The sequence below is a fragment of the Pelobates fuscus genome, chromosome 2 (genome assembly GCF_036172605.1).
Source record: "Pelobates fuscus isolate aPelFus1 chromosome 2, aPelFus1.pri, whole genome shotgun sequence".
NCBI classification, from domain to species: Eukaryota; Metazoa; Chordata; class Amphibia; order Anura; family Pelobatidae; genus Pelobates; species Pelobates fuscus.
Window position 1 is genome coordinate 62100339 of NC_086318.1, and position 17765 is coordinate 62118103.

The 17765-nt window shown below is 43.4% G+C and overlaps 1 protein-coding gene across 1 annotated transcript in view; it reads left to right on the forward strand.

The window, feature by feature from the left end:
- EIPR1 (EARP complex and GARP complex interacting protein 1) overlaps positions 1 to 17765 on the forward strand; it is a 274351-nt gene that overhangs the window by 186838 nt on the left and 69748 nt on the right. The window contains exon 6 of the mRNA XM_063440889.1: positions 17298 to 17434. Within this exon, the coding sequence (XP_063296959.1) occupies positions 17298 to 17434 (137 nt within the window). The remainder of the gene's footprint in view (positions 1 to 17297; positions 17435 to 17765) is intronic.

Here is a 17765-nt window from a genome sequence, read left to right on the forward strand (position 1 = left end):
CAGTATTGTATATAAGCCTCTAATCTCCTCCAAAAACAAACCTCTTCAGTATGCCAAACACTCCAGGAACTTCAAATGGGATTAGGATCCATAGTCAGATGAAACAAAAATAGAGTTTTTGGCAATAAACACCAGAGGTGGGTTTGGCACAGACAGAGGAAGCCATATGGAAAAGTACCTCATGACCACCTCCTGATGGAGTCTCTCTAATGCTTTGGGGCTGTTTTTTTTTTCCAGGACCTGAATATTTTGTTAGGATATATGGCATCATGGACGTAAACATCAAACCTCTGCCAGAAAGCTTAAAATGGGCCATGGTTGGGTCTTCCAGCAGCTTAATGATCCAAGATATATATTAAAACCATGGTCATCCCAGTGCCCTAACTTGAACCCCATAGAAAACCCCTCGCAATTTGAAGAATCTGGAGAGATTCTATATGGAGGAATAGTCTCCGATCCATTGCCATGTATTCTCCAACCTCATCAGGTATTGTTGCACAAAGTATTGACTAAGAGGGTGCCAATAATTGTGCCACACATATTTAACAAAGGTATTTTTTATAAACTTGTATTGTGCTCGCATTTGTTTGATATCCATGACCAAGAAAAAATCAAAAGGTTAAACAATGAAGACAAATCTTCACAGCCTTCTTTTCTCATATTTACCAAGGCTGACAATAATAGTGGATGGCACTGTACATGTAGTACAGCTGCTGCCTTTAATTCAACTCTGAAACAAGCTGAAGTGAAATGGCTGCAGCAACATTATTGAAGTGGAACCTTCACTAATCTCAGACCAGGACATATAAGTCCCTGTTGTAGCCAAAATTAGGGGCCCTCAAAGAACATAGTGGCAAACCATGTATATTACAGCAAATATCACAGGTGACATAATCATCCGTGTAGTACAACATTCTAAAATCTGATTGAAATAACAGGCAGATCATGTAATATACAGTTACAGTATATATATTCTGAAGACTCATTGGAGCCATAAAGAGTCATACGTACAAATGTGTACACTAAATTCTTCTTAAGTGCTCAGTTGGATAAACATGTGCAATGCTTCTCTGTGAATTAGAGATGGATGCTACCTCTGACACACATGTAACTCTGGTCCGAATCGCATGCTGATCAATCAATGTTCTTAATATATTGCCTGTTTTAGCATCATGAGAGTCATAGTCTGCAGCGGTTACAGAGCCAAAGGGTTATTTTCTATAATTCAATTACGTTTATCACTTCAATATTATTCCAAGATATCCGCCATCTTTAGACATCCTTTATTCGATCTGCACAATGTCTAAAATTGGAAATAGCATGCTCTGTAGCCTCAGGCTTTCTAGAATAAGCAAGTGCATCTCGTAGTCATGAATGCACCAAGTATGGCACTTCTGCAATTTTTTAAATAGAGGACTTCACACATGTTATAGCTCCATGCTATGCTATTTAACAGCCACTTTATGTTAAATCATTGTTATGATTTTATGTTAAAGGTATTCTTCATAATAGCATAGTAACAAGCTAAAATCTGTCCAGATCCGAAGTCAGGCTATTCTCCATATCATTACTTTTTACATACTTGCAAGCATTAGCTTGCCCATGTCATATTTACTGTGCTCTATTCATCCCTGCACATGCCATCTCTCTCTCAAACTAGAGCTTCAACAACTAATCGATTATAATAGATTATGAAATTGTCAAATTAGCGACACTGCATACAAGCACATGCTTGCATTCACACACACATACCACAACAAGTACATGTGTACATTCAAGCACACAAACACTGCACACACATACAACTATCACCAATGACCAAATGCTAGATCTCCATCTGGCAAAGCTTCATGGGAGTTTTACAAAGTTGAGGATCTACCATTTTGTCACCCGTGCTTAATGGGGAGCCCAAAAAAATGTTGCACCATGGTCATCTCTTTGGTAGTACTGCCACTGACCGTCAGGGCTGTTATTAGGGATGCTCAGTACTGTACAAGTGAATAATACTTGTTTCTACCCCCAATAGGAGCATTACTGTCTATATAACACACACACCACCCCATGTACTAGGCCCCTACAGAAAGTCTCCTGACGGTGATACCGGAGAAACTGACGGAAGCCAAGCACAGAGAGATGGACACAGGTTTCTTCAGGAAGGAAGAGATTCTTTATTCGGTTCACCGATCGGGACTCAGAGGGACTAATGTCACCAAAATACAGCAAGTTCTGAGCCCCGGACAATAGTGCAGGCTCCTTATATAGGCACATAACTCCTCCCATATTAAGCTCCACCCGCACATTCTCTTGACCAATCAATACAAATAAGAATTAACTTCCTGCTTGACCGCATGGCCTGTCCAGCACAATGGAGGAGGGGAATACTACATCCTGTATTTTTGCACATGCTCCGTACACTACTGATCGTATCTTGCCACGTGCAACCAACTGATCGATACGTCAGCATATGCACGTACACATGCCACGTGGTAATCTCGGCCTACTAAATTTATTTTTACCGAGATTCCACCACAACGGGGGGGGGGGGGCGTGGTTTGCAGCCGAGCAAGCTGGACGTGTCCATGTAGAGCTCTGCTGCAGCCACGGTGCCAACTGCTAACAAAAGCCGAGATACAACCGCAAAAACTGCATGCAATCGTGGGGGACCCATGATGGATAAGAGGGCCCCGAGGAAACAGGGGGAAAAGGCGATGGAAACGGGTACTACCGTGTCGGAGCTGTTCGCGGCCTCCCGCGCTGTGCGACTAAGCACCCAAGATGGTGGACGGGAAGGCCAGGGGACACCGCGCTCACCGTCAAGCCCGGGTAGCAGTGTAGCCACCGGTACTCCTGAGACGGATACAGGTCAGATACTGGCAAAATTGGCGGAGGTCCGTTCTTACCTTGCCACTGAAATTGTCAGAAGCACAGACGAGGTGAAGGCGGAGATTCAGCCATGGGCGCGAGGACGGCAGCACTAGAACAGCGGGTGGAGTCCACGGTTGTGGCCCACAACGCTGCTGCCGCACAGATTAACCTCCTGACAACCCGACTAACTTCAGCTGAATTGGCAATTGAAGATCTCGGAAATAGATCGCGGCGAAACAATATTCGCCTCCGAGGCCTGCTGGAACAGGAGGGGGAGGGGTCTCTTATTGATGTCGTCTCGGGCATCCTTAGGCCGCTTCTCCCTGATGTGTCGGATCATCTCTGGCATATTGAGCAGGCACATCGGGCTCTCCGGGCTAAGCGGGCGGATGATAGGCGACCGAGAGATGTAATTATAAAATTATTTTCCTTTCAAACAAAGGAAGCCCTGATGAAACGGGGGAGGAATAGCCCGATCGCATAACCGAGGTATTGCAGCATCACTCGATCAAATATTCCTGTGGTCACCCTTTCCATCTGATGGCCTTTAAAGATGGCCGCACTAAGATTTTGTATCCCGACGGTGACCTGGCGACTTACCTGCGGGAACTGGGGATCCAGATTCCTGAAGGACTGGCGGTTCTGAGGGCGTCGGCGGAGGTCCTGGGATCCCTTCCACGCGACTGGTCCGAGGCGGGTGTGTGAGGAGGACAGCCCTTGCACCGGGTTTACGGGTCAGATCTCTGCGGTTCCGGTTGGTGACGTTCTCCGGGTGGGCTTCTGTTGTTTGGGCGGCTGGGGATGGGATCTCTCATCCTCCCTTTTTCTTTTTTGGCTTCTCTCCTCATTTTTTCCTCCCCGGGGCTTTAAGTGGGAGTGCCCCGGCTCGGTTGTTAGCTCCGTGGGTGGGGATGCCGATTGATTGGGGCGGGTTAGGGTTTTCTAGCCTCCATTTCTAACGTCCCCAGCCTGTGCGCTTTCCAGCACTGTCCCATCTTTTCTACCGTCTACTAAAGTTATAAGGGCCAAGGGATTGTAACGCTGCTCTGGTGTCACTCACCCTGCCATCGGACGGCCCCCATTGATGCTTAATGTGTCCCCACCGGCTTGAGACAATGTTTGGGGGATGTTATTCTAATGTATGCTTTTTTTTTTTTTTTTTTTTACTGTTTTTCCCCTCCTCTGTCTTGTTTTAGGGCGGTGGAGGGTGGCGTTTTCTAGGACGGGTTGTCAGTATCGCAATTGTATCTGTTTCATACGCCCCATTGTACATGTTCTTACGCACGGGGGAGGGGGTTCGACGGTAGCCTGCAGGCCCGGCAGTTTGGGACGGATCACGGGGGGGACGGGGCTCTGAGTTTTGTTCGCCCCCCCCCCCCCCCCGGGTGGATGCTGTATGCTGTATTTTCATCTCCCGGGCACCTTTCATGTTATTTGCCGTGAGTTAAGAGAGCGGGGGGTCTTAGGCTCATCTTTGGGCCAAGTACTCTAGGCCAAACTGCTTGTAAGCGGCACGAGGGGTGCCCCGTTTTTAAGAGGTGGGGGGTTCTGGCGACGGGGGGGACCTACTTTATTTGGGTCGGAGCATTTTGCACTTGCTATTCTCCCCCTGCCGTTTATGTGCTGGTCCCTGGGGGGCGCGGTGTATCCCCCCCTTTTTTTTGGGGGGGGGGGACGCCCCGCTCCCCATGGTCATGGGAGGGGAGAAGGGGGAGTTCTGTTTATGTTTATGTTTGGATTTATGTCTTGGGGGGGGGGGGGGGATCCTGGAAATGTGTTTGTATGTAACGTAGATATTTGCCGAATTATTATATATCACTGTATCTCATAAATGGTTTAAGTTGGCACCCTATGGGTGCATTTCTCTGTTGGTTTATGTTCCCACTTCTCTGGAGCCTCTTCGATGTTTCAGAGGGGATGGAACATGTGCCCCACATAATACTGGCTATAGGTAAGACCAGGCGCAAGTTACATATGTTCTTTCTCTTCTTTTTCATTTTAACCGTACTTCTCTTTCCTGCTTCTTATTTCTCTTTAAATCCTAACCCTTTATTATTTACCTTGGGAGGGGGAAGAGGAGAGGGCGGATGTGCCGCCTAGCTCTGTCCAGATTGTCGGGGGCCGAGCCTCCAGAGTCTCGGGATGGGACGCGTTGTGAGACCTCCTTGCCAGCCCCTTAGTGGGCTGATGGGAGGCATAAGCTTGACCTTCTGTCGGACACAATGTGAAGTGATGTCATTGAACGTTAAGGGCTTGAACGCTCCGAATAAACGTCGCCTTATGTTCAGGGAACTTAAACGCATGAACCCAGATATTGCCTTCCTGCAGGAGACACACATCTCTGCATCGGCTAAATTCACCCTGAGGGACCACACATTTCGCACAGTCCATGAGGCTAGGGCCTTAAACAAAAGGAATGGAGTTGCTGTGGTTATACACCACAGATGTCCACTTAGGGTGGGAAAAGTGGTGGCGGACCCGGGTGGTCGTTTCATCCTGGTATCAGGGAGCTTATATTCCCACTCAGTGCACCTCCTCAACATCTATGCACTGAACGACCCCTCTGTTGAATTTTGGGACGGGATAGCACAAATAGTGAACACGCTGCCACATGGCATGATGGTAGTGGGGGGAGACCTGAATGCCACCCCATGTCCCGCGGTGGATAGGGGTCCTAGCGACAGGCTGCCGCGGTCTCACGGAAGAGGTGGTCAGGATAAAATACTACGCACTTTTATGCACCGTACAGGCCTGGTCGACATCTGGAGAGCGCATCACCCAGACGACCGCGACTACACTTTTTATTCGCCACCCCACGATACTTATTCAAGGATAGATTTATTTTTGGTGAACCCCCACACGGTCCCCAAGGTGTCGAATACCGCGGTAGGTTCGATTACTTGGTTGGACCACGCTGAGATTACGATGACTTTGGATAAACTGTGTACGGCATCTCCGTGGACCTGGAAACTAAATACCTCACTGCTTCAAGACCCAGCCATAGTGGAGACCACGTGCAAGGAATTGAATGAGTACTTCACTAGGAATACGGAGTCGGGTCCCCGGCCTGCTACAGTGTGGGCTGCCCATAAGACAGTTATCCGGGGTATACTGATCCGCGAAGCCACACTTAAGAAAAAACTTAAAACGCAATTATTATCATCTCTTCTGGAAGCTTTGGGGAAAGCGGAAGAAAAACATAAAGCGGCCTCATCGCCTACCACATTGAAGGAAGTACAGAAATTGCGGGCTTCAGTCCGCGAAACGCTCCAAGACGAGACCGCCAGAGCTATAGTATGGTCCTAGAGGACTTACTATGAAAATTCAAACAAAATTGATACCTTGTTGGCCAGATTTCTGCGCCCGAGACAGGGTCACTCCCATATTACAAGAATTAGAGACGCTACGGGTAAGCATTGCACAGATCCTACCGATATAGCTAAGGTTTTTACAGATTACTATGCCAAATTACATAATCATTCCGGCGGGGCCGCGAGCGACCAGAGGAGCGACACGAACAGTACGCGGGCCTTTGTATCACAACTGAATTTACCTACATTACGGGGAGAGAACTCGGCTGCCCTCGGAGAGAGGATTATAGCCGAGGAGATTGATGCTGCAATATCCTCTTTAAAAGGCAACAAAGCTCCGGGCCCGGACGGCTTCGATGGCAGCTATTATAAGATATTTCGCGAGGAACTCATACCCCATTTGGAAAAGTGGTTTAATGATCTTATGGAGGGAGGAATGCCAGATAGGGATATGTCGTTAGCGGACATTGTGCTGTTACCGAAACCCAGCAAGGACGACTCAATCCCGGAAAACTTTTGCCCGATCTCTTTAATAAACCATGATTCCAAAATCTTGGCTAAAATCCTAGCATGCAGACTGAACCCCTTGTTAACACGACTGATACATCCTGACCAAGTAGGCTTCGTGCCAGGCAGGCAATTATTTGAGAATACTAGACGCAACATCGACCTCTTATGGCGTCAAGCAACTAGGGGGATCCCGACTTTAATCTTGCCACTCGACGCAGAGAAAGCTTTTGATAGGGTAAAATGGCCTTATCTATTCGAGACCCTCCGACATTTTGGTATCCCGGACCCCTTTATAACTACGATTAAAGCAATGTACACGGACGTTAGGGCTCGGGTCCGGATTTCGGGAGCAAAGATGGAGCCTTTCAGTTTGGGGAATGGGACCAGGCACGGCTGCCCGCTGTCGCCTCTGTTGTTCGCCCTCTCTTTGGAACCCCTCTTACAAACCATTAGAAATAGCCCAGAAATAAAAGGGATTGCGATCCGGGATCAGCGATATGTGGTGTCTGGGTTTGCTGATGACATTTTGCTAACCCTGACAGATCCGATAAAATCTATGGAGGCACTGGCGACAGTGTTGGAGGCCTACAGTGAACTGGCCGGATATAAGGTGAACCTAACTAAATCAAGCGCACTCCCCATAAGCATAACTGACACGGACATAGCCCACATAGGAGACACCTATAGGATTTACATAGCAAACGACCACATAAAGTACTTGGGGGTTCTATTGATGGCGGATCCTGCCCACCTATTTCAGCAAAATTATGTTCCTATGATCGAATATATGATAGAAGACATGGAGAAATGGATAGATAAACCGATCTCTTGGATAGGTAGGATCCACTCGGTGCAAATGAACATTCTCCCCAGGATTTTGTTCCTATTTCAGGCTCTCCCGGTCAGGCTGACCAAATCTGATCTGGGGGCTCTCCAGCTGGCCATAGGAAAATGTATCTGGCAAAATAGGAAACATAGAGTTTCGCGCAACGTTCTTTACAGGGCAAAGACGAGGGGCGGCTTGGGTCTACCAAACCTTTATTTCTACTATTTAGCGTCCCAGCTAACTCAAATAGCACTTTGGCATTCTCCTCCGGACGAGAGGCGGTGGGTGGACCTAGAGACTACCCTCATGGGACCTGACGTCCCTCAATTCTTTATGTGGGTCCCTAGGGACCACAGACCATCCATACGCATCGAATGCCCAGCCATTGCAAATTCCTTGAAAATCTGGGACGCAACATCAACCAAATATGGTTTATCTCCCCACCTGTCCCCGTTGGCCCCTTACTTGAGGAATAGAGCCTTCACCCCGGGATTGAAAGCTAGAAACTTTAGGGGCATAGAGAGCACGGGGGTACAACGACTATATCATCTATATGAGGGTGGCTCACTTATATCTTTCGAGGAATTGAAGTCCAGAGCTACTCTACGCCACTCTGACTTTTTTCGTTACCTCCAGCTAAGGGACTTTGCCCAAAACCCACAGATTAAGACAAGCGCCTTAACCCCACTTACGTTTTTTGAAAGAATGTCCATCCAAGAACAATTCCCGAAAGGCCTCATCACCAATCTGTATGCACACTTAAGTACGACCACATCAGAATGGGGGGAACTTCACTACACGACCCAATGGGAAATGGACCTGAATGAGGAACTGGAAGGCGTTGAATGGCAGGAGATCTGGGAGGCCGCTGCAACTTCCTCTATTTGTGTCACATTTCAGGAACAAGCCTACAAGTCTATGTTCAGGTGGTATGCTACACCGGCAAAGCTTTGTAGGATGAACAAAATGTCTATGGATTTATGCTGGAGAGGATGCGGTCAGAAAGGGACTTATATACACATGTGGTGGGTCTGTCCAGAGACACAAAAATACTGGAAACGGGTCGCGGAATTACTGGGGAACATCTTCGGTAGGGTGGTCAAGCCAGACCCCTGGGTGTTCCTTCTGGCCAGGTCTATGGAGAAATGGTCCAGATCAGAACAAAACTTACTACATAAGGTGACCTTGGCTGCCAGGAGGGCCCTGGCTCAAGTATGGCTACAGGGAGAGACTCCCCCTCTCGATGTGGTGATACAAAAGATTAAGGACGCATACATCATGGACGAGTTGACTGCTCGGGTTCCGGGCACTATGAAGAAATTGGAAAAGGTTTGGGGCCCATGGATAGATAGCGGGGTGGGCGATTAGGGGAGGGGGACGGGGGGCTCACCCCCCGCGTACCCCAACGCGCTTCTACGGACATTGAGATTGATAGCAAACTCTCAACTTCCTTCTATAGTGGGACCCTTGGGATCCCACTGAGAAGTCCACGGGCTACAGCTTTCCCCACGGGCGTGGCGGTCCTCACTTAAACTTACCGGCACGTACCTACCCGGCTGCCTGGTCGGGCCGGCATCATCACCATTTTCAGACTATCACTATAACCCCCTCCCTTTCTTTTCTTTTCTTTTCCTTTCCTCTCATAGTACTTACTTTCCGGATAAACTATTCTTTTTCTATCTTATGAAAACTCTTTTTTACTTAACTCTGACTGACTGCTGATCAGTGACCATCCAGCCAGCTAGACCCTTCTTGGTTGGGGTGGGTTGAGGGACGACTATAGGTGGCTCGCTAGTAAAATGGTATTACACAAGTGGCAACCTTGTACACTAAGTTTGAGTTCGCTGACTTAGCTTAACTAAAATTTTCATGCATTCTATTAGTCACTAATGATAGGTAATGCGAAATACTACCATGTGTTTTATAATCAGTCAGGAGTCTTTGTATTACTTAATTCAAAATGGGTGGGATGCCGCAGTAACCAGACTCCCATAGTCAACAAGCATATATTAACTACAAAGTTTTTGGTTGGTTGTAAGGATATGTAAATATTATAGCTCTTACCTAATGTTGACTTTTGCATCATGTTGCATATCTTACTGTGGTGTCTGATCTTGTTATAAATAAAGAATAAAAAAAAAAAAAGAAAGTCTCCTGACCCGGGAAGCTCTCTGTGCCTCCTCTCCCTCTCCCCCCTCTCCCAGGCATGGCAATGACTGGGTGCAGTAGTGCCAGTGGAGGTGCAAAAACTTGCCTAGGCCAGCCTGGTGGGGGAGGCTGACAGAGACACCCCCAGACCCACTTCTGACACAAATACCAAAAATGGGAGCCAATGGTACAACATTTTGGACTACTTGTACAGCCTGGTACAGGCCTGCTCCACTGGCATTGTCAAGCTCTTGGTCTTGTTTTTTGATGTGTGGTGAGTTTCAGATTAATTTGTGACAATCACAGAGCCCATTTCTGTTCTGTAGATTAACATCTTAAGAATTAGGGTTAGCAGTTTTGTTTTTTTTGGTTTTTTTTAAACCGTGACATGTTTTAAAGGGAAACTGTAGTGCATAGCGTGAGGACACCTAATGACCTGGAAGTCCCTCTAGTGGCTGTCTGGTAGACAGCCACTAAAGGTGGAGTTAACCCACCAAGCTAATTATTGTAGTTTCTTAAAAACTGCAATAATTGGTTGTGTAAGGTAAAGAGACCTAGGACAGTGCACCCAGACCACTTCAAAATGTTAAGTCCTGAACGGAACCTTAGTTTTAAGGTTAACATGTACCTGTTGTCTGTCCAATTGCAAACATAATTACTTTTGTTATAAGTCATTGTCCCAAGATTCATGCTTAGAGAATACTTTGTTTTCAAGATTTATACCTGCAGTTTGAATCCAAATACAGATAGATTTAGTAGCAAAACTGAATCAGCTGCCTCTAAACACATGCCTTCATTTTATTATAAATTCAAATATCAATTACTATGTGTCAAAGGTAGATTGTATCTTGTATTTGATTTACTCAAGAATAATATATAGATATATAATTTAAAGGGACACTATAGTCACCAAAATGACATACTTGCATGGTCTAGCAAGCTCTTAGCAGATCAGGAAATAAGAAAATCTAAATTAAACAGAATTTGCAATGAAGGAAGTGTAAACATTGGATGACTCTTTACAGGAAGTGTTTAGGAAGCATGTGTAAGTTGCATGCAAGGAGGTGTGACTGTGGCTGCATAAACAAAGTGATTTAACTCCTAAATGGAGTAGAATTAAGCAGTGAGACTGTGGGGACATGATCTATACCCCAAAACTGATTCATTAAGCTAAAGTTGTTTTGGTGACTATAGTGTCCCTTTAACCCTTTAGGCTAAACACACACTGTCCTGAAATCTGACCTAGTGACAGAGGTTTCTCTAGTATTTTATTTCTGTGGACTCAACTTGTTAGCTAACATGGTAGCACGCCAAAGGAAAATTTAGAAAAATGAATGTTATAACAAACACTACGTGTGAATAGAAATCAATGACATAGATTCTCCTTGCTGCATTATGCATCTGTCGAACAAAAGTACCATTGTCTAAAAATCATCAAGAGATAATGTCTAAAATTGAATATAGAAGATACGTAAAAAATAATCTAAAGTCCTAATGTTTTGGTATAATCAACTTCACATTTTCATATGAAACTATTGTGGAGCAAGCCTGCTTATTGTTTCTGCTACAATGTGCATTGTTCCCATCCCCATCGTGTAAAATCTTACTGATTTCTACTTTTCTTGTAGAGTACACTATAACCTGACATCCTTTTTTAAAATTGTGTTTAGGAGAGAGTATTGTGGATTTCCCTAATGTAAAAGGATCGGTGTGACTTGTCTAAACGAACGCATAAATGTTCCATCTACTCTAAGATTCAGAATACCTCTCTACTTCTTTTAAGTTAATTACATTTGTTTCAGATAAATGCTGTAGATTTTGGAATGTCCTCAGATTAGACCATTTTGGGTCAGGTTATACAGGTACAATAGATCATTTCAGAAGGGCAATTTAGTGCCTCTCTGGGAGCTGTCCTTTTATAATACACCCCAGTGAGTATTAAATTATATAATCAGTCTGTGATCAGGCATCTAATTAATGCAGCTCAATCTTTGATTTCTACCCACTAGTAGGAGAGAACATTCCCTTTTTTTTTTTTTTTTTAAAGAATGGGTTAACAGATCATATCAAAAATAGGGGAACTCCGTTGATGGCTGAATGGAGGAACTGATTTAGTGATTTTGAATATATTTTGTTAATACATTTAATAAATAATAATAGGTTTTGAATAGATTTTATAACCAATTTTTTAAAAGTGCCTTATTCCAATTAGAGATTACATTCTAATAAATAATTAACACCTCATCATTGGATTTTTTTGGAAGTGTTTTTTCTTTTTTATCTTTACCTTTTAGTATTCTAGTCTTCGTCCTTCAGGTCACTCACATATATACACCTCAAATCTATAGATAGTTTACACACACCAAAAGTGATAAGATAGCAGTGAGTGTAAATAACTTTAAAAAAATATTAAATTACCCTTTTCACTTGTTAATTGTAGATCTAAAAGACTTCTCTATGTCTTCTGTAATCCTAAAACAACATAAAATCTACAATACAAATACCACATATAGTGTAATACACTTAAAACAACATATAATTAAAAAGGTGGGCTATTGCACTCACAAATGTAGGTAGTTAGCAGGCAGAACAAATAATCGCTGTGTCAGGGATCCATTGATGTTTCATCTCCCAATCATTTTCGGTGATATGTAAACCGAAATAAAGTGATAAATATAGTGCTAAACTGTATAACATTTAAAAGCATTAACTTAAATAATGTTGCATTCACAAATTTCCAAATTATAAAAGGCACATTTACAAGCTGTACTTGCTCTTGATCCACAGCAAGGGGAACTTCTAAAACGGTGTTCTAGATGATCAAGTACCAAAGTATCCCAGCATACAGTGTAACAAAATAAATAAAATAAAATCAATGTCAAATTAACCCTACGCGTTTTGTCCGTTTGCACGAACCTTCTCGGGGGTATTCAAGTAAGTAGCCTGAAAGCCATTTGCCACCCATCCGGGTTTAAAAGTCCACAGTGGCTCCTCCTCCGGATCGCTTTGAACCAATCCGCTCGAGGTCCCGAAGTACTTTGCGACTGTTCCATATTAAATCTTCATTTATCCTGTCACGGACGCCAAACTCAATCTGGGTCTGTGACGTGTATCCGCCTCCGGTCGCCATCTCACATATATGTCTGTTTTTTCCCTGTTCTTAATGCTTTAATCTACAAGCTTTATGCAAAAAAAAACCCCCAAAAAATGTAATTGGTGCTTTATCATTTAATTTTCTTAAAGGAACTAAAGGTCAGGAATACAAATGTGTTTTCCTGACCATATAGTGTTAAAAACACATGTAGGGTCCCTATCCCCAGCCTTCCCCAACTTAAATAACAGGATAACTTTACTTTATTCCAGTGCCGCATGGGTCCACCGTATTTGCCCCTGACCCCGATCCTCCTCCTTGGCTGACATCATCACAATGCTTTCCCATAGATTGCTGCAGTTGCCCCATCTCCACAGGCTAAGACTGTCCTTGATGTTCTCAGCGAATCCAATTTGAGGTTAAGGCACATGCATTGCAATCACCATCTTCTAATAGAGATGCTTTCCTTTTTAATGCATCTCTATGGGGAGCATTCAGCATCTCTATGCAGAGCATGACAACAACAAACATCGGTCCTGAAACTTTTGCAAGATCTCCTTCAGGAAGTCTCTCTAGTGGCTATCGAAGTGACAACCACTATAGATGGCCTTGGGCAGAAATGTAAACACTGCTTTTTCTCAAAATGCTATGGTGGTTCTGGTGCCTACGGTGTGTCTTTAAGCTTGCCTTCCTCACTAAAACCTGATCTGCCCAACATTGATTACTTTTGTCCAGTTAGTCTTTTTAAAGAGAAGCATTAACGGTATATGGCACATGTGCTTACAATCACCATGACCTGCCAGACCAGTGCTTCTTTATCACAGGCACTAAATCTAGTGCTTCTCTATGACTGGTACTGAATCCACTGCTTTCATACAGAAGCATTAGGCTCAAGCCCAGTATCTGTTTCCAGCATATTTTGCATATTGATGCTAAACGTAAAAGGTAAAAAATAATCTGTTTAAGTCTGAAGCTCATAGTGGCTGTCTGAATGATAGCTACTAGAGGTATTGGTATTGCAAAAGGAAAACAGTGTAATTTCTCAGAAAAGGCACGGTTTTAAAATGCAAGGGTTGTAGGGATAAAATCTTTGCCCCAAAAGTTGTTCATAAAGATTCTGGTGCTTAGGCTGTCCCTTTAACTTAATTTTAATGTTCCAAATGTATATGCCTGTGTATTTCTTCTCTCTTGATGCATGTCTGTCGGATTATTATTTGTATTGTATTAATCTAAATTGAACACTCGGATGACTAGATGTCTCTCACCCATAATAAATAATCAGACCACTGTCCCTGCTTCCATCAGTTTATGTATTCCGCCTTATGTGTCAGTTGTGAAATCTCTCGCCTATATCATACAGACCACATTTTTAGCCCAGACATCTCGTAATGAAGGGGGTGGGCAAAGTCAAACCGCGTTGCATTTAATTAAGGCACAATGAATGCACTGGAAGCTAAATCCATTTAAAGTAATGCCACATTATGTCAGTTCACTTGATGAGCCATGGCAATCCTTCTTCCTAATGGCAGGTTGCAATGCTGCTTTGTATTATTAATGGCAGACTGCAAATCATCAGTGTACCGTATAGAAAGTTTCTGGCTGAAACTGTACGTTCAGAGGGAGATAAAACAGAAAAAAAATATCCGATTCAGGACACCGCGATATGCCTGATTTCGAAAGAAAGCATATTTGAGCCTAGTAGATTACTGAAAATTGTTCAAGAACAGTTCATCCTTGTGAAAACATTACCCGAGTGACTCTGCCAAGATTTGTGAATGCATGGGTTATCTGCCGTATAAGATTTGTGTTTAGAAATCAGTGGAACTGCTTATTTTGAGAATTTTATTTTAATATATTTTGTATCATATTTCCACTACTGCAAAGATACTGTGTATGATGATCTGTCATTGCAGATCTAGGTAAACTGCATAGTGCTGTTTTCATGTATAGAGTATAGAGACCATGTTCCCTGTGATATAGTTTAGGGTTAATTTGTTTTTTCGGGTCTTGAAGATGATGTGAACTTTAACATGCATGATTCTCAGCTAAGTGACACCAGGCTGAGAATCATGGATGTTACAATCCTCTGTATCTTACAGTTACATAGTTACATAGGCTGAAAAGAGATATGCGTCCATCAAGATTATATTCCTGGGGGCGGGGCCCGGCTGCCATGGTGTAGAGACATGTCCTGAGCGAGCTCCTCCACTATTTCGAAGAAATAAGCTTTTTATAGGCTCTTCTGGCTCATTTTGTGACATTATCGGACCCTCACCGCCACACAACCAAAGTTTACCTACTCCACATTCAATCATGTGGCCTAGTGCGCACTGGGCGGGAGAGGTGGACGATTTCCACATCCGGAGGTGCACAACAGTGCTCCAGAACAAACAAAAGCCCCATTACCCCCCCCCTCTCTCCCTGGACCAATGGGGGTTATTGCAGTACACCCTTGGGAGGCAATCATGTCTGGGAAACTATATGTGGCAGAGCTGCAGGAGTAGATGAAACAAGCTGTGACTCACCCACCATGGCGGACACCACGTGTACCCACAGTTTAGGCATAGACCACCTTGATATTTCAGCCAGGCTGACTGTCATCTTTGAAGATTTAAAAAATATATATATTTATTGCTTAATGGTACATACTAAGAAGGTAGAGTACATATAGAACACTTAAAACACTCCTTCTTCTAAGCCCTCTATATACCACTAGCACCACAGACCGCCTCAAATTTTAGCTCCCACAAACTTAGTTTTCTCTACCTCCCCCTTAGTTACTTCACCCTCCGTCACCATTTGTATTACTGATGTAATGCTTCTGAGTTCTTATGAACCCTGAGACATGAGTGAGTACAGCAACATCAGCATTTAAAACCTTACATTTTCAGACGACAATGTTTTAAATGTATAGATCTTTGAGCTAGGGCCAAAAATAAACCATAATTCCAAAGTTGCAAGGTATTGGATTAATGGACTAAAAGTGGGTGAACTAGAAAGCAAACTATTTAAACTGGGATCAAAATGTCTATAATGGGTAATTCTTTGCCTCAGCTATTCTATCTTAACTGTATTAATATTTTGCTACCTGCATACCATTTTTTTTTTTTTTTTTTAAATCTCCATTATTTAAAATGACAGCTGCCCTTACATTGTTTTCCTTTTCCTTTTGGTTTTCCTTTTCTTATGACTCCTGTATCTTAATGATCATACCCATTGCCACATGCCTTTATTTATATTTATTTTTTTTCCTTGTCCTGGACCTCAGGTGGCAGCCGTTTTCTTCTCCCCTGCCCGAGATGGCTGCTGTTTGCCCTTCTATGGGACTGATTTTACTTATGGATTGTGCGTAAATGTGATTGGCAGCTGAATTAGAACCTTCTTTAAGCTCTGCCCATTGTCAAGTTTTGTCAATTTGAATGCTATACATAAGAGTAGTCCCTAATTTTACTAGTGTATTAAGAAAAAAAATGAAGATTCAGGCACAGGGAGCTAGATGTAGAAGTTTATTTTGGTGACAGAGCTGATTTCATGGAGTTTTGTTGTTGTTGTTGTTGTTGTCTCAAAACATCAGAAGAGATTGTCCAGAGACACATGAGGAAGAGTCTGTACAGATGTTTACACAACAGCTGGATGAATACTTGCAAGGATATAAAATTCAAGGATATAGATTCCATGTAAATTTGTCAAGCCCTGTAATACACTATATAGGGTGTCCCGATGGCGCCTTATTTCCATATATACAGATTTGCATTTGACTGCTCAATGGAGGTTACTGTAAACAGAAGGAGCTGCATGGAGACCTGGACTATTTACAGACTGATTTAATACTTTAATTTCTATTTTAGCTGGGATGTCACCTCCAAGGTCCTCCTTTTCCGCTCGTGTTTATAGCGCAAATTATATGACTAATTGATTATTGCAGATATCGCTGTTCCACCCAAACACTAGCTGAGACATTGTGATGCATGAAGAAGAATTGGTTTTATTGTGTGAATGGCACACCTTTAAACCTGGGTTGTCAACAGGAGGTCCCCAGGAGAACAATGACATTGTGACATACAAGTTGCCTCGGTATCCCTACCTGAACAAATAGTTTAATTAGCAGCCAGACACCTTGGCACTGATTAACATTATTACAACAAACAATGTGAAACACTCTGTCATGGACCAAGGACCTGATGGATCAGTCTGCCTTAAGGTGAGTTAGGCAGTCACAAGGCCTTAGACAGACGCCTAACTTGCCTAATTACAGACCTGCCTTTGCCAGTTGGTATGACTAGAATTTCTGCGGTTTGGGGGCCAATTGCTCCCCAGGCCACCCTTGATGGTCTTGCTCTTATATTCAACTAGACTGCAGAACAGAATGCCCTTTTAGCCCATTGAGTTAAAAAAACAACATTCATAGTACCCATATTTACCTCTGGGCTTTGAAAAGCGACTCTTTGATTTGCTTCCTTCTCATGTCTGTTCTCTATGCTTGCTTTCTCCTTCAACACCGTTTTATCTTCTGTGGTTGAATTCCTCTTATATTTGTTTCTGGCAGCTCTCAAGTTCAGCAGCTTTGGAAGGCAAAGGGCAGCTGAGGTTTACCTGTGGGCGATGGAGTCCTCATCACAACTGTACACAGGTTGCGACAGCCAACGACACAGCGATTCGAGGCTGGGACATAAGAAGTATGAGGTAATAAACTCATCCCTGTCTAATCACAAGTAACTGATATAGAATTGTCAGTCAAGAGCTTAAAATCCTATATCCGTAGAGTTGCAATCATACATTCCCTTTCAATTATGATTTGATTAATTTTTTTTTTCCGCTATTTTGGTTAGGCCCTGAGGAATTTTGTTTAATTTAACACTTTGAGCTCCACATAATTGATTTGAGTTGTACTTCTTCATATTATGCCTCAAGGAGCAGTATCAAATTTAATAACACATGGAATAAAAGAGGCTTGCTTTTAAAGGAATGTTTATTGTATTATTCTTTAATTTAAAAATTGATGTGTTTGTTTGTA